Below are 24625 nucleotides of genomic sequence, written 5' to 3'. Positions count from 1 at the left end.
AGGAAGAATCAAACTATTTGAAGGGAACTAGAAAACAATGAGAAGAGGGTAGGACTCAACAAGGATTCATCATGATTTTTTTTCCTACAGAGCAGTAGCTCTTGTAAAAAGAGAAGATACAGTAAACATCATATGTCTTGAGCTTAGAAAGGCTTTTGACATCACCTCAAGTGATATTCATGTTAGCAAATTAGGGTAATGTTGTCTAAATTCAAGTTCAGAGTGGGTGCAAAGCTGGCTTGAAAGATATAATAGTTACTATGTAGGTCCCTAAGAGGTGTTGAGTACAGTTCCACAGCAACCCAAGTCTAGCTCCTATTCAGTATTTTAAATAATAGCCTAGGTGATGGACAAAAATATATGCTTATTAAACTGTATCATGCTGTGAGAGGCTGAAAATGTGCTGCAGGACAGACTGACAATTCAAATTGTTCTTCACAGATTGAATAAACATTTTGAATAAACATGATCCTCTTTAGTGGGAACACTTACAAAGGAGTAATTAAGTGTACAGATATCTAATGGGGAAAAGCCATGTAAAGCAGTTGGCCAAAGAAGTTCTAAAGCTCAGAGTGGATCACAAACCTGACAATAGTCAATAGTGTCTTGCTGTTACAAAAGAAGGTGAACATCATACTGTGATATATAAACAGCAGTGGTAGCTGAGAGATGTACTAAGTGATTCTGCCTCCCTTTTAAAACTTGGTAAGGTTTCAGAGAACTGCTCTGTCTTGTTTTGGGCAGCAGAATCATCAGAAGGCTTTCAAACATGGCCTCTGAGGAAACGTGGGAGGAATGGCTGTAATGCAGCACTAGAGAAGAAGATAATTAAGGGGCAATAAGATAATAATCTTTGAAGTTGCAAAGAGGAAAAATGTGTTGGCATTAATCATGGTGGATAGATCAAAAATAGCAGGGAAAATCCAGATTGTCCATTAAGAAAACCTCATGGGAAGGCTGTAGGATGTCCAGCATTTTTGGTCATGAATTATAGACCAGGCAAAGGTTAGACACTAGTTTTATGGTATCACTGATCCTATCTCAGGACAGAGGTCATATTGTCTTGATGACATCTTGAAGATCCTTTCCTGCCACAGAGGTTGCAGTTCCATGTTCAGAATGTGTCTCCAAAGGGCTGAGTACAGGGTGGTCAAGAAGCTGGAAATTTTGTTCTATGGGAAATTCCAAAATGTGCTGGGGCATGGGGGCAGGACATCCTCTTTCATAATTCACCATAGAACATTGATATTTCTCATGGAAAGGAAAATATTAAAAAAACAGACACATGGATTGCTTCAGAATAAAATCAAGCCTGGAAACTCAGCGCTCTGAGGCCATATAGCTTAAAAGTGGCTTGCACACTCCTGACTTCATTTTTTAACCTTGGTAAAGAGCAAGAGTAAGGAATCACTGCTCAGCTGAGACGCTCAGTCAGGGAAGTGCATTTTTCATGGCACCCTGAGCTCCCCATTGCTCAGCTTGGATGCCCGAAACACACCAGTGTCATCATGGGTTACACAGCATGGAAACACTTTCCCATCACTATTTAGGCAGTATAACAAGAAATGATCACAGGTCTGTATGTATTTCCCTAAATTCCATTGAAATCCAATGTTTTCACAAAAGACTGCCTAAAACAAAGCAACATTTTCTGACAAATCATTTTTGTGTGAAAATTCCCAAGGCATTTTAGTTCCAATTCCCTCCTCTGCCACATGTGAGACATCCAGGAGTGCTCTTCGGAAGAGACATCCTGTGTGTGGCCCAAGCTGGTTACCAGAGGACACACCAGTAGATGGAGCACACGACTAGGCAGTGCTGCTCTTTGGCTCTGTAAAACCAATTAATATTCTCAATCTTCACTGCTTGCAGCTCGAGACAACAGAGCTGGGGCATAAAGGCCTGGACCAGCCACTGAGACTGCCGCCCAGCTTTCCTTGCTGCTACACTCCAGATGAGAGGCTAGATCTGCTTTGACGTTTACCACCGAATTTCTTGGCTGTCTGACTTTATTTATATGGCATTTAGGCTTAGCTCATACACTGCTATTTATGCCATCATTATACTTATCCCCACAATTTTCTGTTTCCCAAGAGTATAGTACTTCCTACTTCTAAGAAGAAAGTTCTTGCAGCTTTTTGCAAGTCCCCGAAGATTTTGCACTTTGTTTGACTGAGTCTCCCCTGCCACAAGCTCTTAAAATCACCTAGTTCCTCATGCATGTCAAACTCTAAAACTTCTAATGTAGCTTCATCAGCAAATTTCAGGAACATATGTCTGATCTTTCTGAAAGGGTTAGTGATGACAATATGAAGCTAGATTAGCCCAGAATCAATACCAGTACTTGAGTGGTATCTTCCTTTCTCCGTCACTTGTTTTCATCTTTCATGACATAGTCCTACCCTCCTTACATTTTCTGTCCTGCTTCCCATCTTATGTAGGTTTTCCCAAATGCTATCACATCAACTACTGTAAGAGTCCAGTCCAGAAAATATTTTTTTTTTACCCCAGAAAGCTCTCTGGTTAGCCTAGCACCATCTGCCTCTGCTAAGCCCATATCACACTATGTCCCATTTTTCACTCACTGCTGTCTCCTGGTAGTGACTCCTTCAACAATTTTTCTAAATCCACAGTGCAGGTCTTCACAAAAATAGAAGTTTTAAGTTCCTTGTGCATCATTCTTCTGTAAAACAGGACAACTAACATTTCTTTCTCCCACCCTTTGTCTTATTTAGTTTCCCAGGGCCAAACTGGTGTCTCACGTTGTACAGTGCACAGAGAAGACCTGATCTTGGTGTTACCATAGTTCTGACAGGAGCAGTGAGTGATCATCATCTGACCATCTACATAAATCCATTGCTGAGAAAGAGAAGGCAAAATGTCACTTCGAGATAGCAACCTGAGCACTGCTTTTGCTTCAGCTTCCAATCTTCCCCCTTCTGCTACTCTGACATTTTTCCTATGGTGCCAAATACTGAAAATCTCCTGCTGAAAAAATGTCGAGGCATCAGAGAGGTCACAGAAACAGAGCAAGGGTAAAAATTTGTATCACCTGGCACAAAAGGAGCAGCATGTATAAAGCTGCCAGTACTAATGCCTGCCAGATTTAAGGAGTCACTTCCCAGAATGACAAGCTGAGTGAAGGTTTCTTGGAAGAACAGTGTTGTGCAGAGAACAATATAGACTCCACAGTCCCAAAGGCAGATGTTATTTTCCATGGGCCTCTGCTATTTCATGGCAAGTGCTTTCATCATACTTTCCATTTTTAAATAGCTGTGTAGAAATTAACACTCTCCAAGTTACTTACAAGAAAGAAATTACTTCATCAAAGCAGAACATCTGTGTTTGACAGAACTGTTAAGAGTTCATGTCCTTCACTTTCTATTATTTGCCCTTATCCTTCACAAAATAAAGATTTTACTGGTTTTTTTTAAATGAATTTTAAAAATGTGATCAATTGTACTTCAATTGTACATGAGCTACTAAGGCTTAAAGTGGTCATCTCTGTGGGACTTTTTCAAGATTACCCTTTCAGTACCACATTTATTATTGAGACTGCCTTAAAACAAACTTTACCCTGATACACACAAAAATTGTTACTGTACTACAAAGTGTCCTGCCTTCTGAAAGGGCTTGTCTAGGATCAGTGGATGGACCATGCTATGTTGGCGCAGATTGCTGCAGTGTCAGGGTATATGCAAGTTCTTTGATGGCTGCACGACTGGTACTGCTTCACCAGTCCACTCCTGCAGCGCAGCCATGCGGCACATTCACGCACATTAGATTTAGCAGAGGTTAATCGTTCGCACGACCATTGTTTCCTTCTGTGGGTTTGCCTCAAAACCTTTGACGTTCTCTTTATTGTACCTCTTGCTGTGCAAATTTCCTTGTTTTGTTTTGCTTCTCAAAGTAATTTTTGGTTGATTATTGTGTAGTTACAGAATTAGAGTAATAACATCTAATTGTACATCTGAAGCAAAAACATGTAATTGTGGGAGACTAGATTCAATTTAAAGAAAGAAAACCCCTCCACCAGGGTTTCTCATGGTTTGCACAGTGCATTTGCCAGGCAGTGCTGCTTTGATTGCATCTAACCTGCAATTAGCATGTGCAATTAAGACATAATGAATGTGTGCAATTGCATTATTTCGTGATGTAACAGTAGCAATATTTAGCAGTTACTGTACTAGACACAGTGCTTATAAGCTCAAATGATTTATCAGCATTTACCAATTACGCCACAGGAAGGAGGGCAGGCGTGTGAGTGTGCCTTACCTACAGCCGATTTCCAGGATGAACACACTTCACTCTCCCGTTGAAAGCCCATGGAAGTAGCCAATGGGAAGAGAAGCTGCGCAGATTTTGCACTGTTGAAAATGAGGGGCTCAAATGACACTTTCAGCTTACCTTTGGCTTGTCATAGAGCTCACGTGACGTAATAGGAGAAAGCAGACTTAGCATTTAGTATTTCTGAATTACTCTCCTCTGCCTTCAACATTTCGTATCAGTTTTGTAAGACCAATCATGCTACCCAAGGATTTAAAAATAAAAATTATTTGAGCATGAACAAATGCTGTGATCTGTGTGTATGAGGAAGCCTCAGATACATAACAGGTTTTTACACGCTCTTACCTGGCATTCTGGGAATGCAAGTCTACCAGTTTCCCTACCAGGCTTTTCTTAAAGGACATTTCTTGTCCTTTAAGGGTCAAATGATATTTGAAAAGCATCTTTATACATCATTGAAGGATACAAATGAAAATACATTCCAATTCAGTCTCACAGAAATAAAGATAAATCTGAATCTCTAGGCACGAACCTCGAGTAGATAAACTGAGATGTTCTGAGTACCAAACTGCTGGTGTTGAAATGAAAGATCCCAGCGATAAAACTCAGGGCCCAATCCAGCAAGCATTTCCAGTTAAATCAGTGGGGTTTAGAAGAACTAAAATCATACATAACCAGACTCTATTGATTACTATTACTCTATCACAGAAAATCATATTAGAAGTCCTGAGACAAGGATTGCTTGTTCCATGCACAATGATTTGTGTGAGAGATTTTGCACATGGACCCAGCACAAAATGCCCAGAGTTCTCAGAAGATTCAACCACGCAACTAAAAGCAAAAACTGCATTAGCATCCCTTCTGTCTAAGTATTTCCTTCCCTTCCTATTGAAAAAAGATTATTAGAAGTAGACACAAGAAATTACAAACAGCCAATGGATCAGCTTCTACATTGATTTATACCTGTACCTCACTACTTCCAGAACTTGGTTTAGCATCCTGAGAGATGGTGCTTGTCAGTAACTAGGAGAGAGAGCTCACGGGCTAATCCCATCTAGCTAGAACAGTAAAAAAATAAATAAAACGGCCATTTCTGCAAAGACAATTCAGCTTCCGCGTTTGAAAGCAACAGTAAGATAAATTGTGACACATTTTCATCCAAGACATTTATTAAAGATGATATGGGCACAGCACACAGATAAACTACATCCTGAAGCAGGGGTGAACTACGTTTCACATTTTAAAGCTGTGCTGGCAGTTTGTAGTTTCTCTGTCTGGAGCGCTCATAGGTACCTTCTTCATATATAATCTCTGCAGTTTTAGACTGACAAATGACAAACACAGCCTGTATTTATAAGGGTGCCATTTACTTCACTTTTTATTAACACCAGCTTAATAAAATAGACATTTTGTACATACTAGTCCTAAACAGGCAACTATGAGAAAATGACATTACTCCTGAAATGAGACCATCATATTGCGCGCCTGGGACATGACAAAGGGTCAAAAGTAATAGAAAACGTATGGAGATTAGATAACGTACTCACATCACACTGGAAGGTTAACCTATACCTTTGAAGTAATCAGTGCACATGTTGATCGGAGACCTATTTTCTGCAAACATTAAAAAAGTTCCCTTTTGCTGTCATTTAAAAATACTATAGCCACTACTGCTACAGAAAGGAACTGTGTTACTTCAGTCTGACATGCACCCTAAGTGTCACAGTATCTGGAAACAGAGAAATGCACTAACAACATGAAGAGAAACAAGACTAACACTTTTTTGATAGTAGTGGTGTCACAAAACACCACGGACCAAATTCTTAGCTGATGGAAGGTGACATAGCGCCCCCTGAATCAAAAATCAAGTACTCACCAAGAATCCGGACCATAATCAAAACATCCTGACACTGTATTCTGTCTTTCCCTTCAACATCAAAAAAGAGAAGGAGAAGGGGTAACAGTCCCGTCTAACTCAAGAAGCAACAGCAAAGTCATCCCATCCATCAATCCAGCACCCCTTGGGTACTCTGCACTCCACCCGGAGTGGCTGGGAGGCTAAATAAGCCTTTTGGGCCCTGAGTTTTAGTTAGGGGCGTTCCAAGATCATGATAGCTGGTATAGCCAGAAGCACAAGACAATAAATGACAAAGTTATCTGTGGGTATTACAGGGCAGAATCCAGGGGCCACATTGTGATATTAATTTTTATATTAATGTCAATGTGCGGTTTGGCTTAAAGTCCAGTGATCACTACAATAGCACAAGAATTTCACTTCCAGGACACTGTTAAAGGCATCTGTCAAGTGCTGCAGGGTGATTCTTGCTCCTATCTACTGCTCTGATAGTGTGATCTCCTTGGTTATCACAACCTTGTTAAACTTTCCACACCATCACCCTGGAAGTAGGAATGTCACGCAATGTTGGATCCTGATACAATGTAGGAAATGAAAACAAGAAAGCGTTGTGTTCAAAGACAGCTTTCAGCGGGACAGAAAACATTATAGCAGAAAGGTTCATATTGGTCAGTGCTACCTCAAATACAGAATAAGGAACAAACATCAAAACATTGAGGTTAAAAAGGTGTTGATTACAAAGTGAAAGACATGGTTATTTCCATTAGTTTGCTGCAAGAACTTCACCCCAAGAAATACATTTCTATCTCTATAAAATGGATCATTTTATAGAATAAAAACAGATCAAAAGTATACTGTAATTGTTAACACAAAGACAAAGTTTAGAACTTAGTTTTGCAAGTTAAGATTGACCAAAAATGTTCAAGCTGTTCATATCCTAAAATCACAGACAGGCCTTCTCTGATCACCACCACCTTACTTTCAGTGTCAAAATATAAATTATACACTGATAACATAAGATCAAGTCATTTCAAATCTGTAGGAAAATACAAACGGACGATGACAAATAAGTAATTTTGCTATATTCTTAATATACAGTCACCATGCATAAAAAATACATATCTTTCAGGTAAATACATTTATTTTTTTCTCTGTTATAATTTTAAAGTGCATCTAGAAGCTCCTAAATAAATCTTTACACTTTAAAAATAGAGGAAGATAAGCAGCAGTTCAGAAATGATAGGTAACTCCTGTTAACAAAGAGGTAAGAAGTTCTAAGTGCTATTCCAATATTCTCAGCTCTGCTAAAGTGGTGGTGATATTTTGGGTGGGCAACACTGGCAAACACTGACTGGGCCCAATAATTATATTTCACAGAATCACAAAATCCTGTACGTTAGAAGGGACCTTAATAGGTCATGTAGTTTGACCTGCTCTAACCAGGGTCAATATCGGTTGCTTGGGGCTTTGTGCAGGGGGATCCTGCAAACCTCCCGGGATGGCGACTGCACAACCCCACCGAGCCCCATTCTACTGTCTGCCTGTGCTCACAGTGGAAAACCTGGGCAATCCACCTAGTTAGGGGCCTTGAGGAACTCTTCATGTAAGTCCACAATTTCCAGTTTTATCAGTGTAATTACCAACCAGGCCTCTACCCTTAAACACATACCAAACTAAAATATTGACAGAGTAGACAGAGTATTAACTTGCATTTTAAGGCTCACTGAGCTAAATCCACTCCTAACAGTAACTTCAGAGGAGTACTGCCTGCATATGTGACCAGTTTGAGCTACACTATGCACAGGCACCCCATAAATAGCTGCCCTCCCTGGGACATAGACACCATTTTCAGAAGTGCTCCCTTCTCGAGGAAACACTTCCCAGAATGGCAGTGGTGCTGCAAGCACCGGCCTGCCCCCGGCCACTCTCAGCCTTCATCAGCAAATACTTTCCTGCAAAGGGGTGTTCTACCTGCAAGGCTCTCAACATCACTCTGTAAAATGACAGTTTCCAAACTATATGTCAAGCTTTTTACTACCTTTCAGCAAATAGCACCAGAATGCTGCTGCCATCCTCTCTCCATAACTACCACACGTGAGCAGCGCCTGGTGCTGTGAAGCTACAGCTACAAGTCCCTAGCAAGCAGTTCAATTTCATCCAGCAAGAAGTCCATGTCCTCTCGACGAACATGCGGGCTGATCACCACCTGGCGGAAGAAGTTGACTTTGCCCTGGTGAGGCTGGTACCCAAGCATCATGCTGCCCTTCTTCATCATCCTTTCTTTAATTATAGGAGCAACCTGAAAATAGAGACAAAAAAGGGTTGATCTCACAGTCAGAAATATGGCAGATTTGGGCAGGAACTGTATTTTGTGACTTACGAAGTTTTTTTGAAGTGTCTGAGTTTTGCATCCCTTGCCTGCCTTCCCACTGCCTGCCCCAAGAAACATTAAAGCTCAGACCTGCAGGTTTAGAGGCAGACTGTGCACTGAGACCCTCAGGTTCTGGGACTCCCAGAAGAATCAGAGCAAGATCTAAAACCCTCAAAAGCCTGCTGCTTGGGGCATTCATCTGTGACATGGGAAAGCTCAGGTTAGAGGTCCCTAGTCTTCCTGATTTAGATCAAAGGTTTGAACTCGGGAAGAACATCAGTCGCAGCTGGTAAAAGGCCAGGTTTCTCCCCTTGTGCTAACTAGGCTAAGCCTGACTACTCACCCTGATGGCCCTTCTCCTGCCACAGCTGCGAAGCCACCCTCCCTAGAGGACACTCTCCATTGAACCCCTGTGAAAATTAAGCTGCCAAAGAAGTCAGTGTGATGCAATACCAAAGGAGAAGACCTGATCCTGGAGCTTAAGATTTCATCTCTTAGCTTTAAGGTGTAAGTAGCATTTGGCTACACCGCTCTTGTGTCAAATGGGGTGAAGTCTCATAGGTGTCTCACTGCAGAAAAAAAACATGAGTAAGATTGGCAGAGTCTGGTCCTTATAGCTGAACATTTGATCTCATCTCAGCAGGGCTATTAACCTTGTCCAATTAATCTTGTGCTTAACTTTAAGCATGTGAGTAGTTCTGTGTTCTCATGCTTGAAATCAGTCATAAGCTTAAATGCATTGTCGGCTTAAGTACTCTATTCCCTGGAAGACAGAATTCAACATAAGTATTTTGACAGAAGTAGTATTTTTTAAAATGTGTTTCATTTTAATATATTACTAATAACACCAATGTACTTCAGAACAGTGTGTTCCTTTTCTTCCTTTTGTGATGGTTTGACTTTGAACTAAGCAAATAGGTGTATGACCTAACCTTAGTTTCTGCATTAATTTATTTCAGCTCTAAAAGTTAGTGCCAGAAACCACCACCTGATGTGCAAAAGAAAAATGATGATGCCAACCTTGCCTTAATAGCTTTATTTTTACATGGCACATTTTAGTAGGCAAGTCCTATACAGTTTGCTTAGATAGAAACAGCTAAGGTTTTCAACACTAACAGCCCAGCTTTCCCATATTTGTTTAGTGGTACATGTCTAAATTACCATTGTTTCAGAATGTAGATTGAATTCAGAGAATGAGTGTTTATGGTTCTAACTTAATTTGCCTCTCTGATTTTGGTTTATCTTTGTGACAAAGCTACGCGTTTTATTTAGTGGGGGTTTTTTAAGCTATGAGAGTGCTGGAGTCAGAATTCTAACTGGAGTCTAGAGTGTGACATCAGTATGAATTATACACCTGAAAGCAATGAATATCCTTTCAGAATGCAATGTGCAATCAGAATTTTGGTTTTTTTGCATATTGCTGCAAGCAAAAAATTAGAAATAAGTTGTGAAAGTAGTTCTGATAAACATTTGGGAAACAAGAAGATAACAATGAGGACAGGAACACTCAGAATTACAGCAGAAATGTTAAGAAGCATACTGCGATAGCTTCAGTCACATTCAATAGTACCTTTTCCCATAAAATCCATAAAATCTAATGTGGAGCTCCAGGTGTGCCTCCTGTGTAAAAATTCTAATGAAAGCTACCAATGAAATCACAATTCTGCTGTGTATCTGCAATGCGTATGTCACTTAGAAATAGAAGTCATCAAATACATCCCTATACCATCAACCACCTGGGTTTCTGTCTGCCTAGCAAATGATTCAAGGATTCCTCAATTTTCTTGTTTTATAGCTCAGAATTACTTCAGACTAACCTCATTTAGTCCATACTCAAGAAAAAAATACAAACACTGGAGTTCTGCTTGGATAGAGATGGTAGCTATTTTGCATGAGACAGCCTTCTTCATCCCAAAAAGTATGTTACTCAGCAAACAATCCTCTCTGCTTCAGATCAAATATTCCAAACTGCATCCTAACAAACCACTGAATGCAGTACTGTGCAGTGCTAACACTAGGGCAAAACCTGGGTCATACAATTGTATTTGCACATTTTCCAGTGGTGGAGTCAAATGGGAAGACTCTTGGGAATACTCCTGGTTATGCACGCTAGTCAGTAAACTAAACATGCTAAACTTTCTCCTACTTCTACAGTTTGCGTGTGTTGCACCCTTGAACAGTGCATGAGGCTACTAAGGGCTCTACTCTTCCATTATTATTCATGCCAGCTATGGCCTGAGATAGCAATGACACTGTGACAATGCTCAGAAGACACTGTGCCCAGGAAGCATTGTGCTGGGCACCATATAGATAGAGAAAAGAAAAAATCCCTCCCACCTCTGTACTTGACAAGAACCCCCAAGAGACTTCTACTCATGGAATAAAGGCACTACAAGTGCAAGGGGAGAAGTGAATTCTTCTTAATATACTTCCTCAAGCTCTTCTTTAAGATTCAAATCCCTACGGCAACTTTTAGCCTTTATTGATGTTCCATCAGAGTTATTTCATCTTTTGTATCACACTATTGATTCTTTCCATCTCAACACCCAGTGCTCCACAATCCATCATCCCAAAACGTGCAGTAGCACAAATGGAGACCATGAAAGCAAAAACATTTAGAGCTTCAGTAATTTGAGGACTGTAAGTATACTGCATTTTAGTAGGTCTTCTCTCATGGAACGGAAAGGTGGAAAAATCTCCTTTTCATTATCTCATTTATTATCTCGTTCATCCTCCATGCTAATGAAGTTGTCCTCTTAATTTGAAGGGCATCAATCCCTTTTTGATGGCAAAACACTTCCTACTTAAAAGAAACAAAACAATATGGGCTTTTGACAGGACTACTTTTGGAAAGGTTTTCCATCAAGTATTTTGCATGTTCTATTTGCTAACGTGATGCAGTCAGTGTAACAAAACTATCAGGGATCCTACCCACAGAAAGCTGTAAGGAACAGAATATATGCACAAATGCTTAAGTGCATGTCTCACAAAAGAACCATTAAATGATACATGCATGCTAAGGCTTGAACTTGAGGATCACAGGGTACGACTGCTAACTGAAAGTAAAGGCAGCTACCACTTTACAGCAGAAAAATTAGACCTATAAGGAACTAATTGCCTAGTGAAGAGTTCAATGAGTTTAATCCCCACTGAAGTCAATGAGACTTGAGGATGCTCAAATATTGGAAGGAGCTGCACAGCCCCCTTCAGGATACGCTCCTCAGAAAGCAATTTAGTGAGAGTGAGATTGCTTCACCAGTCCAATTATTTTACTACGGAACTTACTTCAAATTGTAAATCTAATTCTTTATGTTACCTGCCAGTGGAACAGTCTCAGAATTTTAAGTGTAACGTATCCTAAAACTGAAGTCCTCTCCTTTGCTCCCTTCACCACCTCCTTCCCACCGCTGGCCTCCCCTGCCAATCCACCCTGGAGATTATTATTTCAAATGCTCACTTCACCAATGTATTAGCTATCAGACATGCCCTTCTTCCACCCAGGAAGGTGGAGAGGAGGTGCAGTGCGTGGAGGACCATCCTGCAGCTGAGCCGCACACATTGCACTGTGCAACCAGAGGCCCAGGGAAGTGCTTTGCCTGAGGACTGATGGGTGCATCACAGTCTCCCCATGCAGACCTACACAGAGGCTGTAACATCTCGTGCTTCCCTTACTTTTAATAGCAGAGGTTTTTAAACTAGAGCAGCAATGACATAGTGGTTTAGCTCCTTCTCCATTTATGGCCGGGTGACAGGATAATCTCTTCTCCCACTCTCAGCCAGCACTCAGCCATACTACAAACAACACAAAGTTTTAGCCCTAAACTTGGGGTTGTTAGCTGTTTCTAACCAGAGTCCAGACCACAGCTGACCCTCCTATATATTCACATGGAAGATGCCAGTATTCCTTCCCAGCACATACACACACACAGAGCAGTGTGAGAAGTAGCCAGGACCAACTTGGACACTACAGCTGAAGTATCTAGTGCACCAGGAGGATCAGGAAAGCAATATATCTCTCCATATCTCAAGTGTCCTTGAGAAGAGTGGTTCTACACAATCGTACCACAGGGCAATACCTTAAAAACCACTGTGCTTCCCCTAATTGACTTGTCAATGGCATTCAATGCAAGTTTCTCCAACACTTCAAGAATTTCCACCAAGCTCGGGCTGTGATGGCATAACACACTTCAGCAACCACCACTGAAGACAGACTCATCAATAGTTGAGCACATTCTCAGCAGGAGAAGGACGTACCTAGTGTCTCCAAGAGGTCATTCCCAAGTCTGGACACTTAAAATCCTTTCAGACGACTTGATGAAACACCTATTTGAGATAATTTCTTCTTCTTCCAGCTAGCAAGGCCTCTGAAACCATTCTCACAGTGATCAAGCTGTGTAAGCCTGGTTCTTAAGCAAAGAACAATTTTCTAGCACATAGGTTTCCTAGATAAAGCGAAATCTCCAGAGCAGCTCTGTTTAATAGGTGATGGTCCCACCGCATTAGTCGCGGCACAGTATTATGCTTTGGAATTCATTCACTGTAAGCTGCCTCCCGTTGAACAGTACGGACATTTGTAATTAGAATTGGTTTGTAAAAGTTTATTCTAACTACAAAAAAAAAAAAAACAACAAAAAAACCAACACCCCAAAACACAGTAAGAGAACCATGTGCCTAGCTTTTTCAAATCACACAATCCTGTTAACTTCTAAAATACATACATCACTATTACCAGCTTATAGTTCAAGTCCTATCCTTAGTCCAAAATAGTTGATGCTTTCTGATGACAAGGGACAGAAAAGAGTAATGTAGCTCTTTTGTTCACATGAGGTAAATCCACTGAGCCCTCAACCTCAACTGCACTAATGCTGCTGGGTATGGATAGCCAAGTAAGTTGTCCTAAGGAGAAGCAGAATTTCCCAACAAATATGCTACTTTGCTCTTCTTGCTTGAATAAAGAAATAAGCACCTACTGATTTTAATTAGCCCCTTATTTTTCTGCTCTAATGTTGTCTCTGACAACTGCAATTAACAGATATTCTGAAAGTGCAAGAAAGCTCGGGCTGAACAACTGCAGAATAACTGCTGATAATGGAAGATTATGCCCAACCTTGGTTATGAAACTCTTTCTCCATGCCCTCCCTTAATCTGTAAGGGCTCTCATTTTAGACCTAATCCAGTATTTTCAAACTGTCCCATCACAAACTATTTTCTATGCCTCTGACACTGTACCTCTGTTACCCGAATGCTACTTGTACTGCTGTCATTCTCACAGACCCTGCTCATATTAGTCTAGTCATACCAGATGTTGACATATTACAACAGCTTTTCCAAACTGTAGGCTAGAGGCTATGCTCTTTAAAAGCAACATTCTGTAAATTTTGTATTTAAACACTAAGGCAACAGGAATGAGTTGTAAATTGATAACAATGCTGGGTAAAAACATTCTGCTAAGCACTACTAAGCAATGAATTTACAAAAATATTTTGCTTCAGGGGAAAAAAAACATTGTGAATTTGACAAATAGCCCAAGTGAAAAGATAGCATTAGCCAGAAAAATAAAGAAACCAGAAAAGCCTAAAGCTTTTCTAATTTTTTTAAAAGAAAGGTATTTAGAATCTTTGTTTCAAAACACTGTTTTCAATTAAAACTTAAATTCAATTGGAAATTGACCTATTTTTATTGCAGTGAGTAGAAAAGGACTCAGGAAAACAAAACTAACCAAATTGTTTCATTTTAGCTTGTCTGAAAACTTTCTGGTAAACTAAAACTAAGAATTGCTTCCCGCTTCTTAATTCCATGGCCAAACAAAAAAATCCATTATTTGTACAACCATAAATATGTGGGATCAAAAGTGCTGACACTGCTTAACTGAAACATCTGTAGAATTTTTGGCCCCCAGAAAAGACAGAAAGTATGAGAAAATTCACAGGACTGCCTGTTCTGTCGGCAAAGTTTGGCTGGGAATCTCATGTGAACAGCTTTGAGTAGCGTGGATGACTCTGAACGTGCTAGCCCAGCAAGTGCTACAAAGTCAGAATGCCTATAAAAGCTAGTGTTAACACTGGCAACTGCTATCAGAAACATTTTTTCCAAATCTTTTGGACAGTCCCCAGGTTACTGAGCATCTATGCAACATAAAGCTGAAGAGCTATTCCAGCTGCTGGCAGCAGCGACTCCCAGTCACTGGACCCCATTCTACTCCTCCTGAAATTCATTTCAAAATTGCCACAGACTTCAATGGAAGCAAAATGCAATTATCTAAATTTCCTCCTTATGTGTCTGCTTCAGGTAGCACTTTGCAAACAGCCTTCAGCTTTTACTAGAGAAAGGCACACTCACACTAAATCAATAACCTTTCTAGGGATCCACAAAAGCAGGCTAGACAGTGTTGGAAGGACAGGAGCATATTAGCAGCTCAAACTATTTCTCTTCCTCAAATACAGCCTTGATGAAATTTTCCAAGGTACCAAATACTGCACTAGAAATTGGCTTAAGATTTATAGCTAGAAGACAAAAAAAGTCGCCCTTTTGACAAAATGGAAAGATCACATTCTCATGATTTCATAAAAATGGAAAACACATTTTGTGTTCTTGCCTCAATTACTCCTTGCAATGAAAGACAAGTTTATACAGAACAGTGTCTCTCAACTGACCACAAAAATCTATTTTGGCTACCCCAGAAGGGGCAAATTTTCATTTAGAAGTTCTTAAAAGGCAACTTATTGGCTATTCAAAGTCTGACAAGTTATGCTTCCTGCTAGAAATTACCAGTTCGGATTCATGTATATACATAAGAAAACAACTGTTGTACAGCAATTGCCACCAAAAAAAGTAAACAAAACCCCAATTCGTTGAAGTATTTGAACACAATTTTAAACTTCTACATATGGGCTATTAATTTCAGTGGGTCGTCACAATACTGTTTCTTATCTTGCTTAAATGACAGCACAGTGGTTGAAGTACTAGATACAGACTCAACAAATAGGACTGGTCCCAAACCCTGCCAGAGGCTGTTTGGACAAATCACTCTATCTCTTTTGGGTAACATGTTTCTTCTTCCCTTCACAGGAGGCATATAACCCTTCCAGGCAGTGAAGTCTCTATGTGTTCATACATCTATTGTAATCAGCCCTGATACCTCACGGGTGCTCTGTACGCTAGTATGATATATATTAAATAATTTCTGTGCCAAATAGGTCTCACAGACATCTGTCACAGCATATCTGCTGCATTTCCCAGTGTGACTGCAGAAGATAACTTTGATATCAACGATACCAGTCGGCATTAAGTAAGAACAGTAGCTAGCATTTTAATATCAATCATTGGATGCAATACAAGTGAACAAAACACTTTCCTTGGTTGGTTGTAAACACAGAACTAGCTAAATACTATAAATATTTGGAAGTAATAGTGCTTTCAACATATTATAACACTGAGAAAGTATATCCTCCACTGTTAAATATCTTTTCTTGCCTTGTGCTGCAACATCAGTTGCTGGCTTTAAAACAACAGGCTTTTTCCCTTTTGGTGATAATTAAAAACAAACTCAGACCATTTGTCAGCTGTCACCCCAACTGGGACGATCGAAATACCAAATATTTGCACACCCAATCACAGCTTTGTTCCTGTAGCCAAGGCGCTCTGTAAAACCCAAACATGTTTTTCTTTTGTCTAGAATTTGTTCTGGGCCCACATCCCTAAACCACTAATAAATTATTGCCGTACACTATTGCGCCAGTGTTCCCCTTGTGCCACACCAGGCAACAAAAGGAGAAATAAGTGCATTTGTCAAAATAGCAGTAACCACTTCCACATTCTTCAGAGCAACTAACATATCAAAGGAGAACAGATGCTGCTGTATTTTTGTCCTGATACTGACATCCTCCACACACCTTCAACTCAGGGCTGTGCAGTATGTCTATTATATCATATTTTGCACATCATCTTCTCACTCGTTGCTTTTTGCCAGAAGACACATAAATGAACCCCACAAATCACTGAAAATGACCTGACTAATAGGAGATGGTGGGTTGGCTTTGGGTTTTGATTGCCTTAAATGACTTCTTTAGCCGGTCATTTATTCAACAAAAACTAGCCTTCAGACAAAGGCTTTTACACTAATGGTATCTGCCTCTGAAAAGGAGGCAGCAGAACAGACAGCACCCAGAACAGAATCAGCACTTAAAGATGTTTGTGTGTTTTTACTTACAGCTAAAATGTACATTGGTGAACAACACAGCTTTCCAGGTGCGCAGTCCCATGTTATCTTCTGTCTGAGCGCACGTGGCTTTTCAAGACAATTCATGTGGATGTCTTATTATTTTTCTGTCATTTCTGTGGTGCTTTACCAAGGTCTTATTAACAAGCCATGTAGAAAGTGTAGGCATTGAGAAAACTCCAAAAGCTAGCACACAACGCTATGGATCCAGCACTCTGATCTGTTTAAACAGTAGCAAAAGAGTTCAGCGCTACTGGTTTTATAAAAATAATTTTTTTAAAAGCTTTCATAGTGTACATGAAGTTCTGTGCAACGTTTTGTTAAGTTCCCATTTTAGTGACTAGTTTTCCAGTCTTTCAACCCTGCCAAAGACAAACTCCCTTTCTCCATCCAGGATGAAAGGGTAGCTTGTCATCTTGAAAGCAAGAGTAACTAATCAAAAAAATATCCTTTTTAGTTTGTATGTATAGGGATGAGCTTCTGTTCTACTCCATTGGGGGGAAAAAAGAAATCACAGTGCAGTGTGAACGTCTGGGGCTGGGAGGAGCACTTTATAACAGGAAGGTTACATTATATGGTGACACAAATTCAAAAAACTCAACACACCTCTGGTGTACAAAAAGGAATGTCACTTCAGAAACTTGGAATGATTCCCAACTGTTAAGTTCTTATTTACTACTTGCACAAGTCAGCTTCTGGCATAAGGTAGCAGCACCTTCTGTATTTGCATTACAGTAAGGATTAAAGAACAGTAATGTGTCTTTGTTCATATTCTTTAACCAGATCTAAATAAAAATAAGTATTTCAACAAAACTAGGTATCTTTTATGTCTTTTATTTTTCTCCTTAAAAACATCATAATGACTTTCTCAGAGGCTGCTTACAATCTCTTGGGAAGGATGAGGGGATGGTGTCTACCATGACCCAGACTGCTACCACAAAAGCAAGGCTGCTGTCTGATCTGATCACCCAATTTAACAAAGAAAAGGATTCCCTTTACCCCTCCACCCACTGAAATATAGGACCAACAACTGTCAGTTACTAGAATTGTTGTGCCTGCCTGGGACTCATTTAGCTTAAGCCCGATCTGGCCATGAAATAAAGGCCACCAAACCCTTCCATGTGGAGCCCTATCAAAGTCAACAACACTTTTCCCATGTACATCTTGTCCCCCAACAATGTTCATTCCAGCTCTGCCTTTCTCCTCTCCTCATCCCCAGTGAGCAGGTTTTCCTTTATTTTTTATCCACAACTTAAATGCAACATATGTTACAAACCTCTGTGCTTAAACGCATGGACAGTCACGAAACTGAAAGAACAAAGAAGGATCCCTAGGGTTTCAAAATTCACAAATTTTCTTGCACTTTGAAAGTGTGGAAAGTGAAGAGAAAATAATTATTTGCACCTACAAGTATTTGCAAACTAAAGATCCAAAATACAGGTAATTATGAATAATAAAAGTCTTAGCTAAATAGAACTAGACTGCAGTCAATCCCTAGATAATTTAAGGGCACTTGAAGGGGGAAAGGCACACTGGGCTCAAAATTTAGCATCTCTTTTGCACAGATTTGTAACCTTAAAGGAATACATGGAATAAAAAATTTGCTAACCTTGGGCCTGCCGTACACCCCTATAGATCTGGCTCAGCATTCAGAGGCACAGATTAAATCCTCTAATCCTGTACACCAAATTGCTTTGAGAACCTTGTTCTTTCACCAGTCTGATCAGCTATTCACTCTGGACCATGGCAAATGCCACAACTACCTATAAATCACACCAAAAAGGTAAAAATGGTACAATTAGAAGGAAAACAACAGCAGGGTGAAAAACTTGCATGTTTTTGTCAGGCTTCCGCACCAGCTTTAGATATTGGGGGGGGGGGGGGGGGGGGGGGTGCACAAAAACAATCTTGAAAGCAGTTACGATCTACTATATAAAACTCATCCATTAAAGTCTTCTAGATTTCACTTCCTTTATTGAAAAGGTTCCACAGAATTTAATAAATAAATTTAATAATAATCTTCCTAGAAAATTTATAAAGGCTCCAATTGATCTGTGGCTCTGGAGAAGATTCTCTACATTAATCAACATTCACCTAAAGTCTGTCATTGAAGTCATGGGGAGTTTTATAGCTGAATTCACCTGCAGTAGACTAACACATTTCCTTACAACTCTATCAAATTTGAAAGGAAGGTCTAACCACCTGCTGAATGGATATCCATCTCAAGCATTTTCTACTGCTTTTAGAGGAACTCTTCCCAGTTACAAGAAATTTTGTAAGACTTGTAGATATTTCTGACCATACTGACCCCTTTAGAGAGTAACAAGAAATTCCTCCCTTGTAGGCATGAGAAAGAAACATATTCCATCTCAATCCTCTCAAGACGCCTACAGTTAGAAAGGAATATGTGCTTAAATATCTGAAGCACAAAATGAAATCTAAAGTCTCAGTGTACATAAAGGACCAGGATTTCCTCCCACTCACACCCACAAATATTTTTGACACCACTCACAACATTACACAAAATCTAAAGACTGTTTAATTGAGCAGATGATGCAAGCTACACGCTTTTTCTGTGGCATTACTAGTAATTGATTTTTTTCTGAACATTTCTGAAATTTCTTATCAAGCAACAACAAGAAAGGGCAGTTTTACGTGAAGAAAGGACAAAGTTTAAGGCCCAACCCTTTTTTCTTCTACTTGCAAATTCAATGTTTTCTTGCAATTTCTTAAAGAAGCATTTGATGCAGCAGGAGGGAAGTGCAGGTCCCCTCTCCTCCTACTGAAGTTGGTGATAGGAAACAGAGTGCTAACGTAGTAAGTAGATACTCGTTTAAGTGGAGACAAGCTTAAGATTTATTGACCTGAGAGCAAGAGGTCAATATTTATTCAGAGAACAATAGATCTTGATACTTGGTTCTAACAGATGTTAATCCAATGTATTATTAAATCCATCCCATTAAAGCTAATTAGACTGTATGTCCTCATGAGCCTTGTTGCCAACAGTCATTAGCATAGCATGGGTCATAATTACTGTACTTTGATAATTAAACCATATAATTTCCAATAAAATTAAATATCTGGGGATAGAAATCCTTACTTTTCTCTACCATAACTATACTATGGTACATTTCATTGGATTCTTCCTTCATGCTGCTGTAGACCTTCCTTCCATTCTTCTGCCAGGACGAGCACAACTAAGGAATCAAAAGCTCTGTTTGAACTTTTTTAAAACTTTCTCATTTGTCTTAAAAACCTGATACTCCTATAGCCACATCCCTCTACTATTCATGCACTAGGATTGTAAGGAGCAAGGACACAAATCCACAAGCAGCTGCTGTCAGGGAAAAGAAAAAGGAGTCATACTCCTAAGTGTAAGTGAAAAATTCCTTCTATTTTGGAGTTTTACAGTGCTTTCTATCCCCACATTTCAATGCACTTCATAGATAAGAGAAAATGCTATCATCTCCACCTTAATCTCTGGAAAGAACTGAGGCACACAGGGGAGAAATAACAACCAAGATCTTAATCACAACTCCACGCCAAAGCTAGACATCACTCAGGTACGTTAGTGAGTAGGACAGAGTATTTTTAGTGCAAATTTGTCTCGCAAATACTCTTGCAGAATACACACAAACTCACAGCCATTTTGGTCAAAGTGGTTTCCTTCCTGAAGGAACCTCAGCTGAACCCAGGCATCAGGGTACAATGCGGAGTGCCCCACGTGCAGTGCAGGTGATGGCTCCTCCAGTGGTTAGCACTCCATGCACTCACAGTGCACACCTAGGGCTGCTGACTGGTGTGAACTTCACTGTTGGGGAAGACTTAGTGAGGACATTAGGGATCACAGAAAATCAAATCCTGGTCACTCCGTCTTCTTTACGCCACACACATCAGTAATATAGACTATAGTTCCCAAGTTTCAGCTCCTTATATTGACTTATATTGATCCTTGACAGTATTTTTCCATCAGGACCTGCATTGTTTACAGGCAGTAGTTACTTATTTCTGTAAGTCTCACACATAAGGGGATAATAGCTTGAGGGGAAGCGTTAGGTGCACTGAACTGCGCATCATGTGTTACGCAGAGGCATGGCCTCCAGCACTGAAGGTAAAACGTGGGAAGTAGGATTCAACTCCCATCATTTTAGCGGTCTAAAAGTTAAGACATCTAGCCTAAGCTAGTCATCTAGGCTTTGCCTTTAATTAATGGAGAAAGAGAGGCACCTCTAGAGAGTGATTCACCTCATCCTAGAGTAGGCATCTAAGATAGATGGGCTCAATTTGGAAAAGCTTCTCTCCTCCTTCATGGGCTTCAGTGAAAGACCTTGGCCTAAGTTTTAGATGGCTAAAGCAAGGTAAGATGAAGTCTATGCAGACAGTTTATCTTAAATCCAAGATATCTAAAATCCACATTCCTCTGCTGTTTCTAGGCTATGGAACTGCTGGATATGCCCAAGAGCTGCACTGATCACAGTGCAGAGGGAGGATATCCAGAGTACAAGCAGAATCAAGAGGAAGCAACTGCTCCTCCAGCGACTAACGGTGAATGTGCATTAGGTGATTAAAGGCTAACCACAGAGAACACAAAGACCCAGCAAGGATCAGAGAAACAACAACAAGCAGAGGAACTGTAGTAACCTGATCAGTGAACATGGAGCACACCACATTGATTACTCCTCTGACTATCAGAGGAGGATACTTGCCCCTAGTGTGAAACCCACAAACAGAAATAAATGAAAAACTCTCACAGGAATGCCAGGTGAGGGGTACAGTACTTACTATGGGATGCAGGGAGAAGAAAATTCTGGGACTGTAATAAACATATTATGGGATGCTTAGGTGAAGGACCAAAGGTGTGGACAGAGAGAGGTCAAGGAGGATTGGGGAGGAACAAGTATGTGAAAACAGAGGGAAAAGAAGATAAACAGGGAAGTCAGATACAGACAGACTGCTGGTCAGTACACTCATCTAGATGAACCCTGCACTTCATCACTGCAGACTATCCTTTATTCTTATTAAACCTTATTTCTTTCTTCTGTGTGGATGTCTGAATACTAGTGAACTTCAAGACGGAGCAGCCAGCTAGCAGGATAAGAGGTCTGAGTACCTGCAACCTGAGAGGTTTGCAGACCAAGGTGCCAGCAACTGGATAGACTCAATTTCTAAGACCAGCTACCAGAGAGACCATAACATGTACGTATTTACCCCACAAGATTTCAGTCCTCATCAGCTGAAGAGAATTTAGTTGTTCATACTATTCATGTCTGTATGACTGTTATATGTGTTTATGGGGGTGCCAGTGAAGACACTGCTTTCTGTGTTGATCTGTGCAGCCAACTGTGTCTATATCACATACTTTGTGTGTGTGTGCATGCACACACATGTGCACCTATTGGAATACGTGTACTCACTGGAGCTGGGGATGGGGAACCACAGTGGCCTCATACCTATTGGGCTAGAAAAGGAGGAATGCTCCTCGGTCCCAAGAGCACCTGGATTCAGCCACCTTCTGACATTGTACTGAATTGCCATTGCTCTGAAATCTTTTCTGTGGTTGACAATTTGCATTGAAATGATCGGGACATGCTTTGAATCATTTTCTATATATAAGGACTCATTTGCATTTGATCCCAGGAGCATCCCATTAGTCCCACACATGCACACCGATCATTAGAAAACTGTCTTCGAGGCGGAGGTTCATCTGGCATGAACTTGAAATGGAACTTCAGACTAGGATTAAATCCACATATGCTTTTACCTCATTATCCTATCGTACATTAAGTACTCTAAGATCAAAAACTTAAAATGCACAGAATGAGACAATGTGAGGTTTGCATTTCTGATTCTGTTTGAGGAAGAGCCATCTTTAACCAAGAACAGTTGTGAGAATACATGCTAACGCCATACTAAGGGCATGCCTCAGCTCTCTTGACACCCTTTCCCTTCCACGTTCAAAGCCAGTTTTTATAAATTTAGTGCATACAAATCCCTTTGGTGCACTGCTGCCAAGCTGGCTATGTGTACATGCAAAGATCCATTTTTCATGTATACACAGATTATTTGCATGCAAATGTTACATGCATGCAAGTGCATACATGCAGCTGTGTAGGACCAATTTAGAACAAAAGACAGACTTGCAGTGGACTCCTCCAAAAAAAACCAAACACAAAAAACAAGCCAAAAGAAAAAACTCCATCTAGTACGTGGCACAAGCTCCATCTCTCCCACGTGCTACAGAGCAATTTACTCTTCACAACTAGCATGGCTACAGGCTACTGCCCTCCTACAAGCTTCAAACTGTTGTTATTTTACTTCCCTCAGATGATTCTCATTATAACCTGGCTGAGTGCTGAGTTAAAAAGTCAGTGTATGAATCATATCATCAGCTCAGTTGTCTGGAATCTTGCTTTTCCATGCATTTCCTCATTGCTACATGGGATCACCAGTGTAAAACATGTTGTAGCTGCATCAAATTTCCTTTTGCTCTTTTTAGCCCTACAATTGCCTGTGAGCAGTTACTTATTTACTGTTATCCAGCTTCCTTAACAACTGATGACCTGTACCTTCACTGCCTGCCTCGCAAAGAGGCAAACTTGCAAAGAGTTACAAATATTTGAACTTGAGGTTATTGCCCAAGGGGGGATCTCTTTATCCAGCTTCTGGGATAAAGCCTCAGTATTGAGTGTCTGTGTTCTGCTCAAGAAGAAAAAAAAGAAGAGTCTGAATTTAAGCCTGATTTAAACCATGCCATTGCTCCATGCACCATCAGATCTCCATTTTTCCACAGGTGAGGGTGGCTCCACAGCACTGTATCTTTTGCCACAGCCATGCCCCATGGGACCTCCTCCCATGCTGGAGCAGCAAGCGGGTTGGTTCCACCAGCTTTTAACCCTGCCAGAGGAAGGAGATATGCATGAGACTGACTCTGAGCACTAGTCCTGAGACAGACTTCTCCTGCCTTACTTGCAGACGTACACAGAGGACAAAAAAAAAAAAAAAGCTCCCAGCTAGTAAGACTTACTATTTATGTGACACCCTCCTTCTTTCAACTGTTTATTTGAACTACGCTGTTGGCCTATAATGGCTATAGTACCGTCGAGTGTGCTGTACAATTGCATCTTACAGTCCCATGTGTTGTACATTCACCTTCTACTATCCAATCACTGCACCACTGATATTTCTACCTACGATCGCTCTACGCAGTATTGTACTAGCCTTCCCCATGCCCCTAATCTAAGTCCATCTACCAGTCTCCTCTCCTGAAAATTATACTTTGATTTTTTTTTTTAGTAAAAATAATATTTTTCACTGATTCTCTTCAGTAGAATGCATTTTTTCAGTTACAGAATCCAAAATACATCTTGCAATCTCTCCCTTTGAAGCCAGTAGTATTCCCAAGGTACAGGATTAGAGCAGCTTTTATAATTTCAGGGTGGGCAGTATGGAAATGATTTCTTCTTGGTTTGTTTTTAGTCTTATAAAAAGCTGTAATCATGTTTCCAGAGTACTGCTCCCCCTTTTCCATTACTAGCTTGTATTAACCACCAGTAATCAATTTGTACATTCAGAGACTGAGTTTCCATCCATAGCAACTATTTTAAGAACTGGTATATTTCAATTCCTGTATTGTGGAAACAACACTAACCCCAGCTTGAAGTTATGGGATATTTTATGAATATTTTGTGATCACACAGACAGAAGTACTTCCTACGTGTTTATCAAACAACTGATTTAAAAATCACAGTTCCGACAGGATATATGAATTTAGCAGCACCACTAAACACTTTCATTTCTACCTTAATCTTTAAGAGGATTCTGCTAAACAGATTAATCATTCATGGACAGAGAAAAAAGTTTAAAAGCTTGGCAGGAAAAATGGTCAGTCTCATGT

General features: G+C 40.3%; 1 protein-coding gene across 3 annotated transcripts in view; it reads right to left on the bottom strand.

The window, feature by feature from the left end:
• Nucleotides 1-5637: 5637 nt before the first annotated feature.
• Nucleotides 5638-24625, bottom strand: part of GADL1 (glutamate decarboxylase like 1) — an 85862-nt gene continuing 66874 nt past the window's right edge. For all 3 annotated transcript variants that reach the window (XM_030008442.1, XM_030008441.1, XM_030008443.1), the window contains exon 15: nucleotides 5638-8441. In XM_030008442.1, coding sequence (XP_029864302.1) covers nucleotides 8268-8441 — 174 coding nt within the window. In that variant the 3' untranslated portion in view covers nucleotides 5638-8267. The remainder of the gene's footprint in view (nucleotides 8442-24625) is intronic.

The sequence above is a fragment of the Aquila chrysaetos genome, chromosome 3 (assembly GCF_900496995.4).
Source record: "Aquila chrysaetos chrysaetos chromosome 3, bAquChr1.4, whole genome shotgun sequence".
NCBI lineage: Eukaryota > Metazoa > Chordata > Aves > Accipitriformes > Accipitridae > Aquila > Aquila chrysaetos.
This window is presented reverse-complemented; position numbering and strand designations above follow the sequence as displayed.